Source organism: Onychostoma macrolepis, chromosome 07 (genome assembly GCF_012432095.1).
Source record: "Onychostoma macrolepis isolate SWU-2019 chromosome 07, ASM1243209v1, whole genome shotgun sequence".
In the NCBI taxonomy this organism is placed as follows: Eukaryota; Metazoa; Chordata; class Actinopteri; order Cypriniformes; family Cyprinidae; genus Onychostoma; species Onychostoma macrolepis.
In genome coordinates, this window is record NC_081161.1 from 14,258,298 (window position 1) to 14,281,427 (window position 23,130).

General features: G+C 36.9%; 1 protein-coding gene across 3 annotated transcripts in view; it reads right to left on the minus strand.

The window, feature by feature from the left end:
• Positions 1–4,945: 4,945 nt before the first annotated feature.
• LOC131544242 (protein phosphatase 3 catalytic subunit alpha) overlaps positions 4,946–23,130 on the minus strand; it is a 270,987-nt gene continuing 252,802 nt past the window's right edge. Inside the window, exons 13-15 of one of the 3 annotated variants that reach the window (XM_058782317.1) lie at positions 21,548–21,556; positions 14,472–14,501; positions 4,947–8,020 (exon numbers count right to left, since the gene is read on the minus strand). In XM_058782317.1, coding sequence (XP_058638300.1) covers positions 7,821–8,020; positions 14,472–14,501; positions 21,548–21,556 — 239 coding nt within the window. In that variant the 3' untranslated portion in view covers positions 4,947–7,820. Of the gene's footprint in view, positions 8,021–14,471; positions 14,502–21,547; positions 21,557–23,130 lie in introns of all 3 variants that reach the window. The other 2 variants (XM_058782316.1, XM_058782315.1) reach the window with 2 other exon arrangements.

Below are 23,130 nucleotides of genomic sequence, written 5' to 3' on the forward strand. Positions count from 1 at the left end.
ATATGGCATAGCAATCTATGAATTGATGTGGTCAGTTTTCTGTGCTAATGACTTGGTAACACTTTGTTAAAGAACAGGTGTAATGTTCATAATGTTTTGGTTTAGTATTTGTAGAAAGTAGCACTGAATAAATGTTGATTCATGAATGAATGCATTGTGTTTTTGTCTATTTTCTATTAGAATTTAATGTTTTTGAATTGGTTTGCACTGCATGTATGTAATGAATGCATTTACTATAAATCTCCTATAATTAAATTACTGTTAGATTTTATAAGGTTTCTTTTTTGCACCAAAGATGAGTTTATTAGTTCTATATGTATTTCAAGGTAATGGTCGGAACACATTCTCAGGACCCGGACTAAAGGTGAGGTGTAAATATTAAAAATAAAAATGAACGTGGTATTTTAGTCCTTAGGACATACTTGGTACGTTGCTGCGACCAATATGGTACGGTAGAGTGACGTCCTCACGACGTTCCAGTTTGGTCGCTAGGACGTTCTCAGCACGTTCCAGCGACGTAACAAATAATGTCGCCACGACGAATATGGGAATCACAAAGTTACGTCGCAGGAACGTTATTTGGTACGTCGCTGCGACGTATATGGTCCGGTCCAGTTACGTCGTCACGACCTAACTACTGACTGACGACACAGCTTAATGCACATTGGTTCAGACAACTGTGATGTTGCGTTCTCTTCTAAAATGTTTTATTTTTTTAATCTGGGAATATTCATGAACAATTTAAATACATGATAGCATGAAATCAAACACTGACAGTGCAATCTCTGTGTGAGATATGTGATTGTTGTCATATTTTCTATAAAAATCTAAAATACATGTTTGAATTAAAATAAAAATGAATGATAAATACGCCTTTTGTATGGCATTAAATAGCAAGCGCTTTGAGTGTCTTGTTCATCATATTTATACTCATATAAAAGCAACATAACTGAAAATATATCATGTTTATCAGCAGCACAGCATATGAGTGAGAATAACGCGATATCTGCCTTTGATCTCGTTCTACTTCGAAAGGTCAGAACCAGAGATGGAATCTCGAGTCTGCCACTTGGACTCGAGTCACACTTAAGTCGCATAAATAAAGACTTGGGACTTGAACAGCTGACAGCTGACTCAAGACTTGACTTGGACTCGTGAGACTCGTAAAAAACGCAAGTCATTTGGTATGGGAGTTTATAGGAATGTATCTCTGAGGGGAACTGACTGTCTTTAGGAAAGTTTAGATGGTATTTTCTTTTCATCTTGCCTCTGTATAATGCATATTAAAGTAGTGTTCATAACCACAGTGCTGCTTTGTTTACAGCGGCAACCAAGGAAACGATGTTTAATTGCTGTTCAAGCCCACCTGCTGGCAGAGAGTGAATCTGCTTTCTAATTCAGCCTGTCTGCTGTTTCACAAAACTAAAGTCAGACCATTTCGAAATTATACAATCCAATTTAGATTAAAAACTGCTCATGCTGCATGTATGCAGCCTATTTGTTTGGATTGTGTTGTGTTTAAAATACAGTGGTTGCTTCTAATTTTAAATTGAAAAAGAGCACAGACAAAGCCTTAGTTTGTTTATATGAGATTTCTTTCATTTGTGGTTATTTGATTGATTTGGGTTTGTTTTAAAATTTCAATTTAGTTTTGTTGTTTACACGTTTCAAATTTACAAAGAAATGTGCAGCATTTTGTCTGACAATAAATTGACACCTTTTCATTTCTAATTTGTCTTAAACTTTGTTAAAGTTTTTGTTTTCTGAGAAAATCATATTGTGAAATCAGTATTTCAAAACGGATTTAGCCTCAATTACTAGCTGAAAGAACTGTTGCTAATAAATAGAACAAAGACTTGAGACGTGACTTGGACTCCAACTCAAAGACTTGACTTGGACTCCACATTAAAGACTTGAGACTTGACTTCGACTCAACCTCAAAGACTTGAGACTTGACTTGGACCTGAGAGACTTGTGAACATGTCTGGTCAGAACTGTCCGTCTTGACTGCGCTTATTTCACTCCTCTCACTGCAGCCACCTACTCTCTCCTTCATTTCAGGCGAGGCAAGGTGCATCTCAAACAAGCCTCATGCTTCAGTTTTTGACGCCTTGGGAGTGAGAATGGGTTGCATTATTGATGTTGGTACTTTGTTATGCAGTTTTTACCTGTATTGCTCAAAACAAATTTCCCTCATGAGGGACAAATAAAGTAAAGATTAAGATTGATTGAGATTGAGATTGAATACGATATTATTAATTATCAAAGAAAGAAAAAATGTATAGCCATAATATGGATCGTTGTAAATGTTGTGATACTGTGATATTCAGATACTGTGATTTCCTTCTCACATTGCTGATTTTACCATTAACTGTGGTATCATTGTAATCCTTGACCATCACCTTTTCTGCAGGAGTCAGATTTGGCTGATCACGAGTAAGAAGAGCTGACCAACAAGACCATGCTGGGGGATTTGCTACTCAACAGATCCTGAGCTCATTGACAAACATGATCTTGTAAGATGTGCTCCCAGAGTGCGCTATCACGAATTCGAAGTGACAGTGAACAGCGCGAGCACTCATTCAAAACTGATTTCAATTAAAAAGTGAAAATTATTATGGATAGCCACTAGAAAATTATATTATAAATTATTATTTTAATAATATTTTTCTAAATAGAAAACAAAAAAGAAAAATATATGGAGCTCAATTTGAATATTGCACCAACTTTGTAGTGTGTAGTGTGGGGCCAGGGTGGGCCAAGCATCTGATTGGGTGCCTCCCCTGCCTGTTGACAACTTTATATGTGGTGCACTTGGAATAGAAATTTCTTTAACTAAAGGGTTAATTAAAAAAATGACTTGAATCATGTTGTAGTTACATTTTCAAGTTGACTAGTTAAAAATCGTACAAACTGAGAATTTAAAAATCAGTCAATCGTTCTGGAAAACGATTTTATTAATTTTATTTTTTTTATTTACCGGTATTTATTTTTGCCATATTGCCCAACCCAACCTGAACCCTATAAAAAATGAGTGGGGTGAACAGAAGAGGAAAAACACCAACATGGACCTGTAAATCTGAAGTGTCTGGAATGATTCTGGATAGGGGTGCTCCGATTGATCGGCTACAGATCACTATCGACCGATAAGCGAGTTGGGATGTTTGATCGACGGTCTCTAAAAAGGCCGAGATAAAAAAAAAAAACGATCTTAAACTGATGACACGCCTGCTGTGAGAGGTTTGACAAGGCATGCAGCGGCACCGTCTCAGTCTCTGTCCGGCGCGGGTGAAATAGCCTAATTATAATGCTGAAGGTGAGGTTCTTCATTAAATAACATATAAAGTAATTTGAGTGTGAGAGAATCACCGCGTGCTCTCTCTCTCTCTCTCTCAAGATGCGCAAATGGCTTCAAGTCAAATCATGTCTGCACTAAAAGCAAGCTGCACGTTGCACAGTTGACACAGGAATTGTTACTTGCTATGGCAAGCCGCCTTAACTTTTATTCGTTCTCAGGATATGACTTCTTGATATCAGGAATTAGATTTCCACTAGTAACAATGGTTATTTTTGATATCAGCAATTGCATTTCCACTAGTAACAATGTTAATTCTTGATATCAACAATTACATTTTCACTAGTTAAAATGCTAATTGTTGATATCAAGAATTAAATTACAGATATCAACAATTTAATTCTTGATATCAACAATTGTATTTTCACTAGTTAAATGTCACCATAGGCTGCCATTCAAAATCAATTGTTGATATCAAGAATTAATTTCTTACTAGTAACAATTTAATTCTTGATATCAGAAATACAATTCTTACTAGTAAAAATGTCTATTCTTGATATCAACAATTAAATTCTTTATCAACAATTAAATTCTTGATATCAACAATTTAATTCTTGATATCAACAATTTAATTCTTGATATCAAGAATTAAATTGTTGATATCAAGAATTAAATTGTTGATATCAAGAATTAAATTGTTGATATCAAAAATTACCCTCCCAATTCTTGATATCAACAATTCAATTCTTGATATCAGAAATTAAATTGTTGATATCAAGAATTAAATTGTTGATATCAAGAATTTAATTGTTGATATCAAGAATTTAATTTCTGATAACAAGAATTAAATTGTTGATATCAAGAATTAAATTGTTGATATCAAGAATAGACATTTTTACTAGTAAGAATTGCATTTCTGATATCAAGAATTAAATTGTTACTAGTGGAAATGTAATTGTTGATATCAAGAATTAACATTGTTACTAGTGGAAATGCAATTGCTGATATCAAAAATAGCCATTGTTACTAGTGGAAATCTAATTCCTGATATCAAGAATGAACATTTTAACTAGTGAAAATTGAATTGTTGATATCAAGAAGTCATATCCTGAGAATGAATAAAAGTTAAAACGGCTTGCCATATACTTGCAGGAGTGGTGCGTCTGCAGCAGTGCAGAGATCGTTTTCACGCTGAGTCTATTTTTGCTGCGCAAGCGCTGAATTAAAGTGACAGCGCATTGTTTGCAGTAAATAGGAACATGGATTGACACGAAAATGTAGTAATTGTAGTAAATGTAGTAATAAATGCATTTAATTAAAGTCTACTGTGTTTCACAGTCAACACCACATAGGCTATGGCTTATTGGCTAGTTTTAAAGGAAAAGAGCACTTTTAGATAAACAAGGCAATAATAGATGATATTATTGCCAATAAAAGACTTAAATACCAAAGAAAAGGCAGTAGTGCTGACTTTTCTGTCAATGGTAAGTTGTAATTTAGAATGTATGTGATAATGTAAGAAAAGTAGTTTAAATGTTTTGTCACTTGCTTGAGCAACTTAATATATAAATCTAGAAGAAAACGCAAAAGTAAAAAGCATTGAATAATGTGTTTCTTATATTTATTGCGTTTAAACACATCTATGAAAGATTGTATTACTGTAATGTGTAAAAAAAGAATCACAATGCTGAAAAAGCATTTTAAATAAGTGTTTGGATTTGATGATTGGATTTGAAATCAAAATAATAGATAAATTGTCAAAACAAAAATGCAGTGCATGGTCAAACATTTAGGTGAGATAAATATATATTTTTGAAAAATGTCAAAAAAAAAAAAAAAAAAAAGGTCTTACCCTTCCCCTCCCTTGCAGCCCTCAAATTAAAAAATGAAATTCAGGCGGCCCTGAATAAATGTCTAAAAATCTTGGGTCTCATTTATAAAATGCTGCGCAGAAGCCGTCCTAAATTTGATCTTACGATCGTTTCTCAGAAATTCGTACGTGCGATTCATAGAATGAACGTACGAACAGAAAACGAGCGTACGCGCTTCTTTCAGATGTGAAATCTATGAATTGCAAATTATCTTGAACTTGCGCGCAATTGAATGGTTTCAGCTCTCTGCCTCGTAAACGACTCCTAATATCATTAACATATAAAATATCACCAATCATCATAATTTAGAACAGCGACCTGCAAGAACAGCTTACATTTGAAAAAATCTGCATTACTCCGACAATAAAAAGTGCGTAGGTCTGCTCGGACCCTGACGTGACGCTAAGCACTTTTCCACGTCAAAGACCGTTTTTATAAATATGAGCGTTGGCGTGGATTTAACCGTACGCACACTATAAGATCAAATCTGTGCGTACGCACGCTTTATAAATGAGGCCCCTTGATTGGATCATCACTATAAATAATTCTACATGATAAAAGGAAGGCTTTAAAAAGATCGGTATCGGTGATCGTATCAGCAGATACTGCTTTCTCAGATCGGCGATCGGTGATGTGCCTCAAAAATCCTGATCGGAGCACCCCTACTTCTGGATGAAGGAATGCTCTCTGATCTCTTGTCAGATGTTTTCCAAACTCTTCAGGCATTATAGGTGAAGACTCAGAGCTGCAAAATGAGTTTGCAAAAAGTATTGAATAAAGGGTATGATTAATTGTGGCCAATGTGTGTTAGAGAAAAACATTTATTTCATAATACGATTTCCCCCCCATTCTTATTCTCCAGCGAAAGGTTAGGTTTTTGCAAATCACAGAAATGCTTTCATGGCAAAAGTTCACAATCATAAGCTGTTCATTCCAACTATACTCACACAAGCCCTTGCTTGAGAGAAAAAAAAGTTGAGAAACTGAATTTCATGCACATTTTATTTAACAGTAATATAAAATACCTTTTCATAGCTGCGAGTGCATGCGTCATCTGCCAACAGTTCAGAAGTAAAATTATAAAAGCAAGGCTTCGTTTTGTGTAGTGAATTACTTGGGCACTTAAGCATTTGTTAATAATAATAATAATAATAATAAAAAAAAAACAATAAAAAAAAAAAACATTGATGGAGTTTGTGTTTTGTAAAGTATTTAGCAATAATAAACTGACATACAAAGCAGAATTATTAATAATAATAATAATATGGAAATTACACTTTTGTCTGTGGAACCTTAAAAAAATCTAAACCTTGTATGACACTAACAGCATCATGCATTTTGAGTTTGACATCAGAGAACCACAAACTTATTTCAAGTTAACACCTAAACATGCTAATTCGGACTACTGGTGTACATACAAGCATTTGTTTAAAATCATGACTCCTCATCCATATTATAAGTAGATGCTTTGATAACAAAACAAGCCTGAAGCTTTTCCAAGTGTTATAGCTAAGAATGGCGGTACATTTTCAGGATTTGTCCACTAAGCACACTACAGGTAAAAACAGGCTTTGGCAGCCAAGGTAATTCAATATTCTTAGTCAAGTCTTACAAAACATGCATAGGCAGATATTTTCCATTAATCAATTTTTCTTTCTCACTTTCCTTCTCATTCTTTTTTTCTTTCTTTTCTTCTTTTTTAATATATATGTGTATATATATATATATATATATATATATATACATATATATATACACATAGATTTAGCATATATATGGTTTATTCTCAATATTTGAAAAAGGGGGAGGAAAAAAAAAAAAAAAAAATTCACAGAACTTCCAGCAAGCCACAATAAATGCACGCCAAGGCCACCCAAATAAAACAAAGACATACGTACAGTATTAAAAAAAAAAGAAGTAAATTCCAGTTTTTAAACTCCAAGAAAATTCATATTCATCAAGCTAGCTTGTAATAATACAGAAAGTAGGATCCAAGCACACACCAAAGAAACCTGAGGTAAGCATAATCTGTACAAAACCATAAAACATTCCATTTTTGGCATTATAACAATGTTGCAACATTCTTTTAAGACTGCCTAATTTACTCTAGAGCTAGTTTATAAGAGTAGGAAAAAGGTATTAATAAATAGTCCTTACTTAGTTTGTACACCCTTTTTGTTAAAAACATTTTTTTTTACGTTCTGTCCATTTTTAGTGCTGTATTTTTGTAAACGTACAATAGTTAGCAAGAAGTTACACACAAAAAGAGAGAGAAAAAAAAATCCTATATCCAGTAAATAAAGGTCTTTTCACATAAGATCTCTTTCCTGCTGTAATTCCCTGTGCCGAAATCAAGATCATCCCCCCTCCCAAATCAATCAGAAAAGAGTGAACAGATGACAACTTTTCATGTTTTTAAGCCAAAAAAAAGAAGAACAAAAAAGGCATATCCAAAGACTAGTGAGTGTCACTCTGAATTATTTTTGAAATGCTGCTCTCCCCCTCACCTCTTCTCTCCTTTATTTCTCCTGTCCTTCTTCTCTTTCTCTCTAAATCTACACTCCAAATCTTTCCTTTCCCTCCATCAACTATGGTATGGAAAAAGATATGGAGGGGCTTAATCGCTGCGGCGACCGTGCAGGAACAGTGCGGGATCACTGGATATTACCGCTGCCGCTGCAGGCCTTGCCCTCAGTACCGTTGGTCTCTGATGACAGAGCCTTATTAAGGGAGTTGAGGCTGGCGTCACAGGGCACGGCATCACGGCGGGGTGGCATTCGCTCGTTGATGCGGTCCAGCCCTTTAGCCTCCTCAAAGCTGTTGATCTTGTGCTGAGGTGAGAAGCCTTTAATTGCTGTGGTAGAAAGAAAGAAAGAAAGATGGTATAACAAGTACACACTCCCTAGTTTATTTTGGAATTTAACTGCTTGAAGTAACAGAGAACTAGTAGTATGATATTTATCATCAGGGCTTGACATTAAACTTTTTTGCTCACCAGCCACTGTGGCGAGTGGTTTTTCAAAATTACTAGCCACTCAGAATTTTCACCGGCCATAATTTTGTTGCTGGGAAATTATATTTTATATGATTATATGATAAGTTCATGACAGCATACTAAAATTTACTTACATTTATTTCCAGGTCATATTTGCCTATATAAAAGACAGTCTTTTTATTAACCTTATTAAATGTATGCATAATTTTCACATTAAATAGTTACATTTTACTAATAATTACAGTTAATATAATGAGACTATAGGACTGTTACCAAACAAATGAAATCAGAATCAACAAAACAGATCCACAGCAGAATAAAGTGAAGCAGCTGAAGTGGCATTTAGATGCATTTTTAGACAGACAAATGTAATGAAGCTCAAATGTAGCATGCCATGAATGCATTTACACTGCAAAATTACAGCTGCATAAGTAATGTTATTTTTTAAATTACAATTTTAAATTAAAAGTTTTTTTTTTAATACAAATATGAAATACTTTTTAATATGAAAGTAAACCGCCAGCAGGTGGCAGCAAGTGACTGTCTTATTGAGTGAGTCATTGAGTCATTCACTCAAACGATTCGTTCAGACAGCTGATTCATTCAAGAATGAACCAACCTGTCTTTATGAATGGGTTATTGAATCAATAATTCGCTCGATACACTGAATCATTTGGTAACGAAACATTGCGTGTGCTGCTCATACATGTGCAACTAATGCTGTGATCTTTGTTTGAAATTATTTTAGTTAAATCGAGCACAAACAGCATTGACTGTGTCTAAAATGTTTGAACTCATAGGACGGGTTTGAAAACCCCTGCGTTAGGCTAACTGAGACTTGTTATAGCACTTGCATATTGCTCTTTTGTTGATTTTGATTGCTTCCATTGTCCTCATTTGTAAGTCGCTTTGGATAAAAGCGTCTGCCAAATGACTAAATGTACATGTAAATGTTCCCTCCTGTTGGAATAACCTGCCCAACTCAATCCGAGCAGCTGAGTCCTTAGCCATCTTCAAGAAACGGCTAAAAACACATATCTTCTATCTTTATTTGACTCTCTAACTCTAGAACTCTCTATTCCAATTCTATTTTATCTATCTGTCTTCTTTGTATCAATTAGCCTTCTTTGTATCTATCTGACCCTCTAACACTAGCTTTCTTTGTTTCTATTCTACTTGTTTTCTTAAAAAAAACAAACAAAAAAAACTTGCGTTAGGCTAACCAAGACTTGTCATAGCGCTTGCATATTGTTGCTCTTTTGTTGGTTTTGATTGCTTCTATTGTCCTCATTTGTTGAGAGCTACAGACCCGTCTCTCTCCACCCGTTCATAGCAAAATCACTTGAATGTGTTGTGTTCAACCAAGTGTCTTCCTTCCTCTCACAGAATAACCTGCTGGACAATAACCAATCCGGATTCAAAAGTGGCCGTTCAACTGAAACCGCCTTGCTTTCAGTCACTGAAGCACTACAGAGTGCAAGAGCTGAGTCCAAATCTTCAGTTCTCATTCTGCTAGATCTATCTGCTGCATTCGACACTGTTAATCATCAAATCCTTCTGTCCACCCTCTCATTGCTGAGCATCACCAGAGCTGCACTCCACCGGTTTGAGTCTTACCTCACATGTAGGTCCTTCAGGGTGTCTTGGGGAGGAGAGGTATCCAAATCACATCAACTGGTTGCTGGGGTTCCTCAGGGATCAGTTCTTGGACCCCTCCTCTTCTCTATATACACTACATCACTGGGACCCATCATTCAGGCACATGGTTTTTCCTACCATGGCTATGCTGATGACACGCAGCTCTACCTTTTATTTCAACCAGATGATCCAACGGTACCTGCTCGTATCTCAGACTGCCTGACGGACATCTCAGCATGGATGAAAGAACATTACCTGCAACTCAACCTGGAAAAGACAGAGCTTCTCATCTTCCCAGTCATTCCATCAGTACAGCACCAGTTTACCATCCAACTGGGCTCATCAACAACAATAATCCCATCGGGTTCAGCCAGGAATCTTGGGGAGATCTTTGATGATCAGCTGACCTTTTGATATTGCAAAAATAGCATGATCATGCAGGTTTGCACTATGCAACATCAGGAAAATCAGACCCTTCCTAACCGAACATGCAACAGAGCTTCTCGTCCAGGCCCTTGTCATTTCTAGGCTGGACTATTGCAATGCTCTTCTGGCTGGATACCCAGCATGCACAATCAGACCTCTGCAAAAGATTCAAAATGCAGGGTTCATTTCATTTCAGGAATCATTTTCAATGAGCCCAAGAGGGCCCATGTCACACCATTTCTCATCTCTCTGCACTGGCTACAATTCGCGGCTCGCATCAAGTTCAAGTCATTGGTGCTTGCCTACAGAACAGCCACGGGCTCCACACCCTCCTACCTCCACTCTCTTCTAAGCATCTACATCCCTGCCTGCGGTCTTTAAACAAGCGGCGGTTCGTGGATCCATTGCAGAGAGGCACACAATCTCTCTCCAGGACGTTCTCTTTCACCATACCCTGTTGGTGGAATGACCTACCTAACTCCATCCGGACAGCCAAATCCTTCACAATCTTCAAGAAACAACTGAAAACTCATCTTTTCCGTGAGCGTCTAACTAAAAATAATAAATAAAAATGTATTCCTTTTTCTGTTCTCTTACTATCCTTAACCCTTCCTGTCCTAGCTTTTACTACACTTGAACAATGACTGAAACCTTGTATAACAGGCAGTTCTCGTGTTTATTGCCATCTGACGGTAAATCGCTTGTAGTATTCTTCAATTGTAAGTCGCTTTGGATAAAAACATCTTTCAAATGAATAAATGTCTGCCAAATGAATAAATGTAGATTCTTTCACACACAGACAGGCTGCATGAGCCTCAACTGGATGACCTTGTCACTGTCAGTACATTATCCACTATAAATTGCTGTTTGCACCAAATGTAATAAAATCAGAATCATTCTCGCAGAAATTTTGGTGATTCCCTAATTAGATGTATTAATCACGTTTTTTGTCTGGTCAGGCAAGTCAAATTGTCTTTCACTTGCCCCTTCAAAAAATCTACTTGTTGACAAGCATTAATCTCGATCTCTGTTACTATATATAAAATTCAGCCTGCCGAAGTGGCTAGTGGGAGTGACCATGTTACCCGCCACAGCTGAAATACGCTTGCATTTGGCGGGTGTTAATGTCAAGCCCTGTTTATCATACATACATACATACATATATATATATATATATATACACACATACAGTATATATATAGTGCCCTCCAAAAGTATTGGAACAGTGAAGACAAAATTGCTCTGTTGGCTGTTGAGTCGAGACATTTGCAAATATGATGAAAAGATGAATATGAGACAAAACTACAGAATGTCACATTTTATTATTAGCCGTTTCAACACATACATGTTTTACCAAATGAAAAGAACAGCACTTTTAGAGTTCATCCCACTCATTGATGTGAGCATAAGTATTGGGACAGTTGAACATAAGGCAGATATAAAAGATTAGCTATTAAAAGCTATTAATTAGTTGCAGATCCCTTGCGCACTATCACAGCAGTGAGTCTGTGACCCATAGACCCATGAGACTCTTGGTCTCATCCTTTGAAATACTTTTCCCAGCCTTTAATGCAACCAATTCCAATTGTTGCTTGTTTTGGGGAGTTTCTGCCTTTACTCTCCTCTTCAGCTGGTGAAATTCATGTTCAGTCGGATTTAAATCTTGGAGATTGGCAATCTAAGACTATCCATTTCTTTGCCCTTATAAATTCCTTGACTGAACTGGCAGGGTGTTTTGGGTCATTGTCCTGATGCAATATGAAGCACTTCCCAATGAATCTGGTGGCATTTTCTTGAATATTGGTAGGCAAGATGGTTTTGTACCCTTCCAAATTCATTCTGCTACTGTCATCATACAGTAAGTCATCAGTAAAGTTGAGAGGGCCTGTTCCAGAGGCAGCCATGCATGCCCATGCCATGATACCACCTCCACCATGCTTTACAGATGAGGCTGTATGCTTGGGATCATTGCAGTTCCCTTTTTTTCTCCACATTTTTGCTTTCCCATCACTTCGATAAAGGTTCATCTTTGTCTCATCAGTCCATAAACACAGTTCCAAAACTCTTCTGTCTCACCTTTGTGCTTTTTTGCAAACTCTAATCTTGCCTTTCTGTTTTTGGAGCTGGTCAGAGGTTTGTATCTTGCTGTGTAGCATATGTAATTCTGTGTTCTGAAACATAAGTCTCCTGAGGACAGTAGATTGTCAGAGCATCACCCCAGCTTTCTGGGAGTTTTTGGTGATTTTACAGACACGTCTTTTATGATTTGTCTGCCATCAACTACTGTTGTTTTCTCAGCCGATCAGGTAGTTGTTGGTTGCTGGTGGTTTCCAAACTCTTGATTTCTCCATGCCCTTTGTTTTTGCTATAGCTCTAATTGACTTCCTCTTTTCTTTTAGCATCCAAAGTGCTTGCTTTTCTCTCAAAGTCAGCTCCCTCATCTTCATCCTGGTTTGTGTGTGTCATCATTGAATGCAAGATTCAGAATGCAGAAGTAATGGATATAACTGATACGACACATTCCCTGCTTTTAATATCTGAAGAATTAATGCAGCAGGACACAGCCGATCACTTAGAAAGACCTGTGAGGCAACTGTTCCAATACTTGTGCTCACATCAGATAGTGGGATGAACTCTAAAAGTGCTGAACTTCTTAGCTGGTAAAACATCTATGTGTTGAATCACCCAATAATAAATGTGACATTCTGTAGTTTTGTCTCATATTCATCTTTTAATCATATTTGTAAATGTCTTGACTCCACAGCCAACAGAGCAATTTTGTCTTTACTGTTCCAATACTTTTGGAGGGCACTGTATATGTATGTATATATATATATATATATATATATATATATATATATATGTGTGTGTGTGTGTGTGTGTATTATCATATATATCTCAATATATTAACACACAAAAGATCTATGTCACATAGACAACACATTTTGCACAGTACTTTAAGCAAGGTATTATAAAGCATATATAAGGTGAAACACAATCTCCACAGTGGTCACCAATTGTAGGACTACTGGGACAGTGCTGGGCGGTCTCGGTTCTGGAGGGCCTCGGAATGAAGTAGTGTTCCCTGCATCACTCACTGAAAATGTTTTCAAGATATCCTGCACAAACCTGAGCATTCTCTGGCTATCTAGAACAGAGCTTCGCACCACATTCAAAAATAAAAGTTCAAGGATGAAGCTAGAGGATGAAATCATCTGAATAGCTAAACAAAAATGAATGATGATAAACATACACTAATATAACACCGACAAGGAACTTGGTGCTAAGCTAACCACATGTTACACCTGTTTTAAACATGCAGCAAACTACAGGGAAATACAAATATCTTTTTTTTTTTTGTTCCCCAGCTATTTAGCAGAGGGCCTTGTATGCACAATGAACAAGATCTGTGTTGCTGCATAGCACAGGGCAGACACAGGTTATTAGCAGTGTTACAAAGAGAAACACAAGGACACAAAACAGTCACAGAGTAACCACAAAGTGAAAGAAAATAATGGACGAGAGTATCAACACAGTTGGCACCTCTTCCTCTAAGAGAAATGTTCAAGAACAACCACAGAACACGTAGGCTGTATATAGCAGTTACAAACCTGCTATTTGGCAAGCAGCTGACATTGTTCTTGCTGAGATTTTCATTCTTTTTAACCAAGGGAGACCCACAAATGTATGTGTGTGTTTTGAGTTTAGAGCTAATATTAAGCAATTTAAATGGAAAAATGTGTGCAAGAACAAAGGACAACTACATCATCTTATTGTTTTAAAGGGGTCCAGGCAGTTTTAGGATGATGAAAACACTATTTTGCATTAATAGGACTTGGTGTTTGTGCCACAAATAAGCACTCTGTATGTTTGCAGAAAATACATTCTTATTGTAAATACAATGAAATTGTCTACTGGCACATCGTGTGTTTGAAATATGACTATTGTGCATTCTCTCTGCATTATGTTACCCAGAGTTAATTGGTCATAGCTCCATTGAGTAAATATAGTTTGTCCAAAACTCTTTGATCCCCTTAAAACAATCATAGTTTGTGTGTTTGTTTGTGTGTGTGTGATTTGTCTTTTCTTTTTCTTACTTCTGCTCAGCACACTAACAGCACAGTGTAATCTGACCAAACACTCAACACACTACACAAACTACGTGGACATGGATGAACCCTGTGGAACCCTTTAACTGTTGCACAAATGCAACAGAAAGAGGGGAAGGAGCCGTGTACCTATTTACCTTCATCTGCCTCTATAGCCTCAATAGTAGCTGAAGAGAAGAAGAGGGGAATTGCAAAACGAGTAAGAGAGGTGAGCAGAACATGTTACATTTGTTCAGTCAGATGAACAGAAAAAAGAGCCCAAATGGACACACAACATCTTCATATCATTAAATACACTAGGCCCACTACGGGGCCAAGACAGGGGGATATTAGAGGGTAGAGAGAGCAGTATGAACAATGGGTAGTTAGTTTCAGATGAAGCAACATGACATGTAAACAGATTTGACTCCCACTATGAGCAATGGTTGTGGGACACAAAAAGTCATGACACAAATTGGAAATTAATGAGGAAGTGAAAGTACGTCAGACTTAATGGTCAGTCAAAGCAATCCAAGTGATATAAAGGAGATCAGTGATTGTGTCTTTCATTGCTTTAGTTTAAAATCTGCATAATGTACCAGGAGAACTAAATGTCATTATTTATCATGACTGGTAACCAAAGCAAGAGGAATAAAGGATTTTTACAGCAACTTGGATCAGCAACTGTGTGTGTGTGTGTGTGTGTTTTGGTCTTCATTAAAGTTGTGTCTGCTAACAGAATCTGACAAACCGCCATCCTCGCATTGTCTATTTTCAACACAATCCACATTCAACACTTACCACCATTATCACAAGTAATCATATAAAACTACAAGAATACGCTGTAAAAATTACAAAACAGCAACGCAGACACACACACACACACACACACACACACACACATAAAGACTTCAGCAGTAATGGGGGTCACAACATTGCAGTAGAAGCACAATGATGTACGTGTAGAGATAAGGATTGGGCATCTTTTGTGATTCTATCAATGCTGTAGCAGAACATTGCTGACATCACTCTACATCTGGCATGTTCCTAAACCAGCTAGCCACATACAAACATGGCCATTCATATCAAATTTGGGTAACATAGTGTAATGTTTAAGTAAACATTGTATTTAAAAAATAAAGCTAAACTTCAAGGAAAACATAAGCAGTGAAATTACTGTATAGCATCAAGTCTCGCCAAATAAAGTAATGGACAGAACATGTCAGTATGATGAGAGCAAGCTTGATTTCTGCCTTGATTTGAGAAGGACAAGAGCAATTATTCAATTACCCTCTTTCATTCACAGTTTGTCAGTTTTGTGTATTCAGTGTAAAAGGGGATGACATTACTGATGTACGATAAGCCTCAATAAAGTGTCACTTTATAGTGTGCTGAAAATTACATATTTGTTCATGCCTCTTTGTGTAATGATGAGAAAACAGCACCTAAAATGTATTTTGTGTGTTTTAAGAACATTCTTTCCTTTCTGATTCACTATGTCCAGCATCATGACAGTCCCATCCTATTAAACGATTACAAGGATCAATCAGCTGATGAAATCAGCTGCAGCTTTTTGTTTTTAGTTCAGGTCTGTTAGCATGTGCTAGTGCACAAATATGCTGTCTTTATGCTAGTTCCCAAAAGTAACCTTCAGCACAATTAAAATACACAATTAAAATTTGGTCTTTCTCTTCAGGAAAGTTGGAACAAAAATACTGGTAACCAACCCTGCACTCTGCTTATTTAAATTTGTGGTAAATAAAATGCTCTCTAGAGTGAAAATGTCCCCTTTGCCTAATGCCAACTGCAATGGCTATCAATCATGGATTTATTGGTTTGACATAAAAAAGTAACTGTATTAGGTATCAAGCAAAAAAAAAAAGAAAAAAGAAAAAAAAGGACAGTTTCAACATAAAATTACACTACTGTTTAAAAGTTTGGGGTCAGTAAGTTTACTCTCTTATGCTCAAGGTTGCATTTATTCGATCAAATATACACTCTAAAAAAAGATGGTTCTTTAAAGGTTCTTTACATGTAGTAACGGTTGTATTTAGAACCATAGCATCCCGAAGAACCCTTTTATGCTGAAATGGTTCTTTGTGTTAGAGTTTGGGGTTCTTTATTCCCGCCCTTTTGTTTTTCAAATTTGTAACTGTCAAAGCACTTCATTACTGATTTTCTGGAGTTCAGTGATACAACTACACAGACTGTCAACACACTCTCAACAAGTAAATGATTTCATTCTTAAATTTAAATTTAAATACAAATTTAAGTTTAAAATTTTAACTGGTTTCCAAACAAACATGTTCTTTTCTCTTTTTAGTTTTTTGGTCACATGTAAGTGTGAGCAGCTCTTTTAAGCTGAGGATATTTATCTCTTCTTCTCCACTAAGTAGGTAACAGAGATATTGAATTTATAATCCATACTGTTAGAATTTTTTAAATTATTATTTGGTTTTATAAAGCTATCCCATGACTTTATATCACTTTTTTTTCTTTTAAGATTGTGAAGGGCTCACATACTGTCCCTTTTTTGCTACTTTTGGCCTTCGTGAACATAATATTTTTTACATAAACAAATGGACACACTGTAATTCTAAACTGAGTTGTGTATTCCAGAGGCATTACATTCCACACCCTCATCATCTGCAGATAAACTGTCACTCAGTCACACCATAACTATGGACTTAAAGGCATATGAAGATATTTCACTTGGTCTTCATCACATATATTTTTTGTTTTTATTTAGTTTTACTTTGTGTATTTATTCATGCTCATTGTCAATTGTCATTCTTTAATGTATTCTGCTAATAACTCTTGTTAGAGCACTGTCATTTTTTGTTACAATTTCGCATGTCATTAAAAATAAATAAATAAATAAATAAATAAAAGTACCTAATTGACATGCTATTGTTGTTGTTTTATTATGTAAAAACCCTAATAGAGGCTACAAGATAATATAAGACCAGGCAGATAGAGAGGTGAAAAAATATATTAATAAATCATATATACAAATAATATTAATAATGCTATTAAAGATATAAATATACTAATGTACTAATATTAATGAAAATAAACTATCATTAAAAAGACCATTAAGGTCCTATATAGCACCAAAAAGGGTTCTGCTATTGTTACAAGCTGAAGAACCCTTTTCTGGTATTGTTTAGAACCATTTTTCTTAAGAGTGTACAGTAAAAACAGTAATATTGCGAAATAAGTTTTAATTTATCCCTGATATTTTGTAGTGGACAGCACATTCAAGGGCCCAGTTTATGGTGGGGCCCCTCTCTGACCACAATAGTGGACAAACGATTGCTACATTTTGATCAGATCTTGGTGGACTAATCAGAAAAAGATGCCAGGACAACAGGGCAAGAAGACAACCTTTGGTACAGAGCCCAGGAAGGACAGGACTTCTCATTGGTCAAAATGCAGTTTCTGCCCTTCACCCACCTTGAGACTGTTTCCTAAGTTTTGGTGAAACAAAGAGAGATCACAGAGTTCCATCCAAATCCATTCATAACTACAGTGGGAAAAAAAAAAAAAAAAAAAAATTGATCCCCTTCTGATTTTGTACGTTTGCCCACTGACATAGAAATGATCAGTCTATAATTTTAATGGTAAGTTTATTTGAACAGCGAGAGACAGAATAACAACAAAAAATCCAGAAAAACACATTTAAAAAAAAAAGTTTAATGAGTCAAATAAGTATTTGATCCCCTATCAATCAGCAAGATTTCTGGCTCCCAGGTGTCTTTTATACAGGTAAGGAGCTGAGATTAGGAGCACTCTTTTAAAGCACTCCTAATCTCAGCTTGTTACCTGTATAAAAGACAACCTGTGCACAGAAGCAATCAATCAATCAGATTCCAAACTCTCCACCATGGCCAAGACCAAAGAGATGTCCAAGGATGTCAGGGACAAGATTGTAGACCTACACAAGGCTGGAATGGCCTACAAGACCATCGCCAAACAGCTTGGTAAGAAGGTGACAACGGTTGTTGCGATTATTTGCAAATGGAAGAAACACAAAATAACTGTCAATGTACCTCGGACTGGGGCTCAATGCAAGATCTCATGTAGCAATCTCACCTCTTGGAGTATCAATGATCATGAGAACGGTGAGGAAACTACACGGGAGGATCTTGTCAATGATCTCAAGGCAGCTGGGACAATAGCAGTGATGGGAATAACGGCGTTATAAATAAACGGCTTTACTAACGGCATTATTTTTTTCAGTAACGAGTAATCAAACGAATTACTGTTTCCCCCGTTACAACGCCGTTACCGTTACTGACAATAAAATGTGGCGTTACTATATTATATTATTAGAATTTAATTTTTCAGTTCATCTGAATGGATGCGCAGTGTAACTGTATTTGACGTACCATAAACGCTAGTGTGAAGCGCACAACTCGCCTCGCTTTCTCTCACATACACGCACGCAAAGAAAGGAGCAAGAGAGTCTTTCATAACATGCATGACGCGCTACATGTAAACGATATTCTTTCTTGTATTTTCCTGTCAAAATAACGGAGTTCCTTTGGAATTCTTCAGCTTTTAAGAACTGCCGGGTTCTCTGGTAGTGGGCGGAACTAATGCGCAAACAACAATCTCATTGGCTGGCGCTCACCTATTATCGTCCCTGTTTTGATTTCAGCAAATCAATTTGAGCGAACGCAGACAATGTGATTAATATTCATGAACCCAGCAGCTCATTAATCCTTAGTGCGTTTTATATTGATGATAAATATGCATTCATACTTGGTTATTCTAATTACTAAAGTTCTATCATCATATAATATTAAATTATCATAATATTGTATTATAAGGCTTGACTGACTGATAATAAGTGTCAGTAGATACATAGTGTAGATTAATGTACAATGTTTTATAATAATAATTTATTCTCTTTAGTGTCCATTTCATTAATTTAACATATTTAATATTGGGGGCATCCAAAGTTATTTGACATTTGAACATTTAAAAAAAAAAAGTAACGCAATAGTTACTTTATCTGGTAATTAGTTACTTTTATAATGATGTAACTCAGTTACTAACTCAGTTACTATTTGTGAGAAGTAACTAGTAACTAATTACTTTTTTAAAGTAACGTGCCAAACACTGGACAATAGTCACCAAGGAAACAATTGGTAACACACTACGCTGTGAAGGACTGAAATCTGTCAGTTCCCTCAAGGTCCCCCTGCTCAAGAAAGCACATGTACAGGCCTGTCTGAAGTTTGCCAATGATTCAGAGGAGAACTGGGTGAAAGTGTTGTGGTCAGATGAGACCAAAATCCAGCTCTTTGGCATCAACTCAACTCGCCGTGTTTGGAAGAAGAGGAATGCTGCCTATGACCCCAAGAACACCATCCCCACCATCAAACATGGAGGTGGAAACATTATGCTTTGGGGGTGTTTTTATGCTAAGAGAACAGGACAACTGCACAACAGCAAAGGGACGATGGACGAGGCCATGTACCGTCAGGGCCAGAGCATTGAAGCCAGCCGGGGCATTGAAAATGGGTAGTGGATGGATGTTCCAGCATGACAATGACCCAAAACACACGGGCAAGGCAACAAAGGAGTGGTTCAAGAAGCAGCACATTAAGGTCCTGGAGTGGCCTAGCCAGTGTCCACACCTTAATTAGTGGGACAAAATCCCTCCTGAGATGTGTGCAAACCTGGTGGCCAACTACAAGAAACGTCTGGCCTCTGTGATTGCAAACAAGGGTTTTGCCACCAAGTACTAAATCATGTTTTGCGGAGGGGTCAAATACTTATTTGACTCATTAAAATGCAAATCAATTTATAACTTTTTTGAAATACGTTTTTCTGGATTTTTTTGTTGTTATTCTGTCTCTCACTGTTCAAATAAACATACCATTAAAATTATAGACTGATCATTTCTTTGTCAGTGGGCAAATGTACAAAATCAGCAGGGGATCAAATAATTTTTCCCCCCACACTCTCAGAAATAAAGGTACAAATGCTGGGGCGGTACCTTTTCAAAAGGTACACTTTTGTACCTATTAGGTTCAAATATGTACACTTTAAGTACTAATATGTACCTTTAAGGCACCAAAATGGACCCTTTAGGTACAAACATGTACCTTTTAAAAAGGTACCGCCCCAGTGACAGCTTTTGTACCTTTATTTCTGAGAGTGCACTGTATGTTCTCAAACTTTAAACTGACGCAAACTACAATACACACATCTTACGTTTGGTAAGTGAACAATGCAATTTAATGACACATTTCTAAATGTGTGTTTGGACTATGCAAATAAGTTCCCCAGGAGGAAAAAAGGGTGTCCCCCCACTGATGGAAACAGCCAGTCACAGCCTGGAAATGGAAAAGCGCCAAATTGCAATCTCCTCCTCATCGGAAAGAGATAAAGGTACCTTCCCTTTGAGTCCCGAAAGGGAAGGGATACTAACAGATCAACAAGTTCTGAGTCTTTCGTCCAGAGAGACTGTAACAGATACCCGTTCTGAGTCTCCTGCCTGCAAGGGTGAGACAATAGCAGATAAACCTCCGTACTGAGTCTGAGTCCCGTGAGGGAAGAGGCAATAACAGCTACACTCATTCTGAGTCTGAGCCCCGCAAGTGTGAGACAGTAGCAGATCAACCTCCATTCTGAGTCTCCGGCCTATTGCAGGGAAGGCAGTAACGGAAACAAACCATTCTGAGTCTTTCATCCAGAGAGACTGTAACATATACTATATTGCCAAAAGTATTGGGTCACCCCCTTATAATGAACAGGTTTGACTACTTTAGTAATTTCCATGAGTACAAATCTTAATGTTTAAGCATATAATGATATTCTAGGGAATTATGTGCTTCTAATTTTAAAGCAACAGTTTGGACAAGACCCTTTTCTATTCTAACATGACAATATATTCCTATAAAGCAATCAATACATCTAAATGCTATTTTGCCCTTATGTTAATTGTTGTCAATTTCCCTGCAATAGTATTCTCAGAAATATTTAAGATTCCTTAATCCTTACTGATATCTTATCCACCAAAAAGTGGTAATAATACTGGACACAGTGAATCTGAGATTAAAAATAAACTGAGAGCATGTTCCTTGAGTCATGACTCTATCATGAACAAAAGCATTTGTATTCATTCCTTTGGGGCTCCTTTATATAAATGGCGACAAATAATGAAACTGTGTTTCTTAAGAACAGATGATCTGAATTATACTTGCACAACTGATTATACCTGCAGTTTCTAGGGAGACAAGAGAATGAAGAGAAGACAATATTTGACAAAGATTGAAAAGACAGAGAGAGAGAGAGAGAGAGAGAGAGAGAAGCCAAAGGAAAGGAAGCAAAGAGGAAATAATATAAGTTTCATAAAACAACCACCAGGGGGTGGACAGAGCATACACTGAATTAAATATCAATTAGATACACTTGTAGTTGTACAGGTGCATCTCAATAAATTAGAATGTCGTGAAAAAGTTCATTTTTTCTTGTAAGTTATTTCAAAAAGTGAAACTTTCATATATTTTAGATTCATTGCATGTAAAGTAAAACATTTCAAAAGTTTTTTTGTTTTAATTTTGATGATTAGAGCTTACAGCTCATGAAAGTCAAAAATCAGTATCTCAAAATATTAGAATATTTACATTTGAGTTTCAATTAATGACCATCCCTACAGCATAAATTCCGGGTATCTCTTGTTCTTTGAAACCACAATAATGGAGAAGACTGATGACTTGGCAATGATCCAGAAGACGAACATTGACGCTCTCCACAAAGAGGGTAAGTCACAGAGGGTCATTACTGAAAGCTGTGGCTGTGTACAGAGTGCTGTATCAAAGCATATTAAATGCAAAGTTGACTGGAAGGACGAATTTGGGTAGGAAAAGGTGCACAAGCAACAGGGGTGACTGCAAAATTGAGAATACTGTCAAGCAAAGCTGATTCAAACACTTGTGAAAGCTTCACAAGGAGTGGGCTGAAGCTGGAGTCAGTGCATCAAGAGTCACCACGCTGAGACGTCTTCAGGAAAAGGGCTACCAAGCCACTTCTGAACCAGAGACAACGTCAGAAGCGTCTTACCTGGGCTGTGGAGAAAAAGAACTGGACTGTTGCTCAGTGGTCCAAAGTCCTCTTTTCAGATGAAAGTAAATTTTGCATTTCATTTGGAAATCAAGGTCCCAGAGTCTGAAGGAAGAGTGGAGAGGCACAGAATCCATGTTGCTTGAAGTCCAGTGTGAAGTTTCCACAATCAGTGATGATTTGGGCTGCCATGTCATCTGCTGGTGTTGGTCCACTGTGTTTACTGAAGTCCGCAGTCAACGCAGCCATCTACCAGGAAATTTTAGAGCACTTCATGCTTCCTTCTGCTGACAAGCTTTATGGAGATGCTGATTTCATTTTCCAGCAGGATTTGGCACCTGCCCACACTGCCAAAGGTACCAAAAGCTGGTTCAATGACCATGGTGTTACTGTGCTTGATTGGCCAGCAAACTCGCCTGACCTATTGTCAAGAGGAAGATGAGAGACACCAGACCCAACAATGCAGATGACCTGAAGGCTGCTATCAAAGAAACCTGGGCTTCCATACCACCTCAGCAGTGCCACAAACTGATCACCTCCATGCCACGCCGAATTGAGGCAGTAATTAAAGCAAAAGGAGCCCCTACCAAGTATTGAGTACATATACAGTAAATTAACATACTTTCCAGAAGGCCAACTATTCACTAAAAATGTTTTTTTTTTATTGGTCTTATGAAGTATTCTAATTTGTTAAGATAGTGAATTGGTGGGTTTTTGTTAAATGTGAGCCAAAATCAT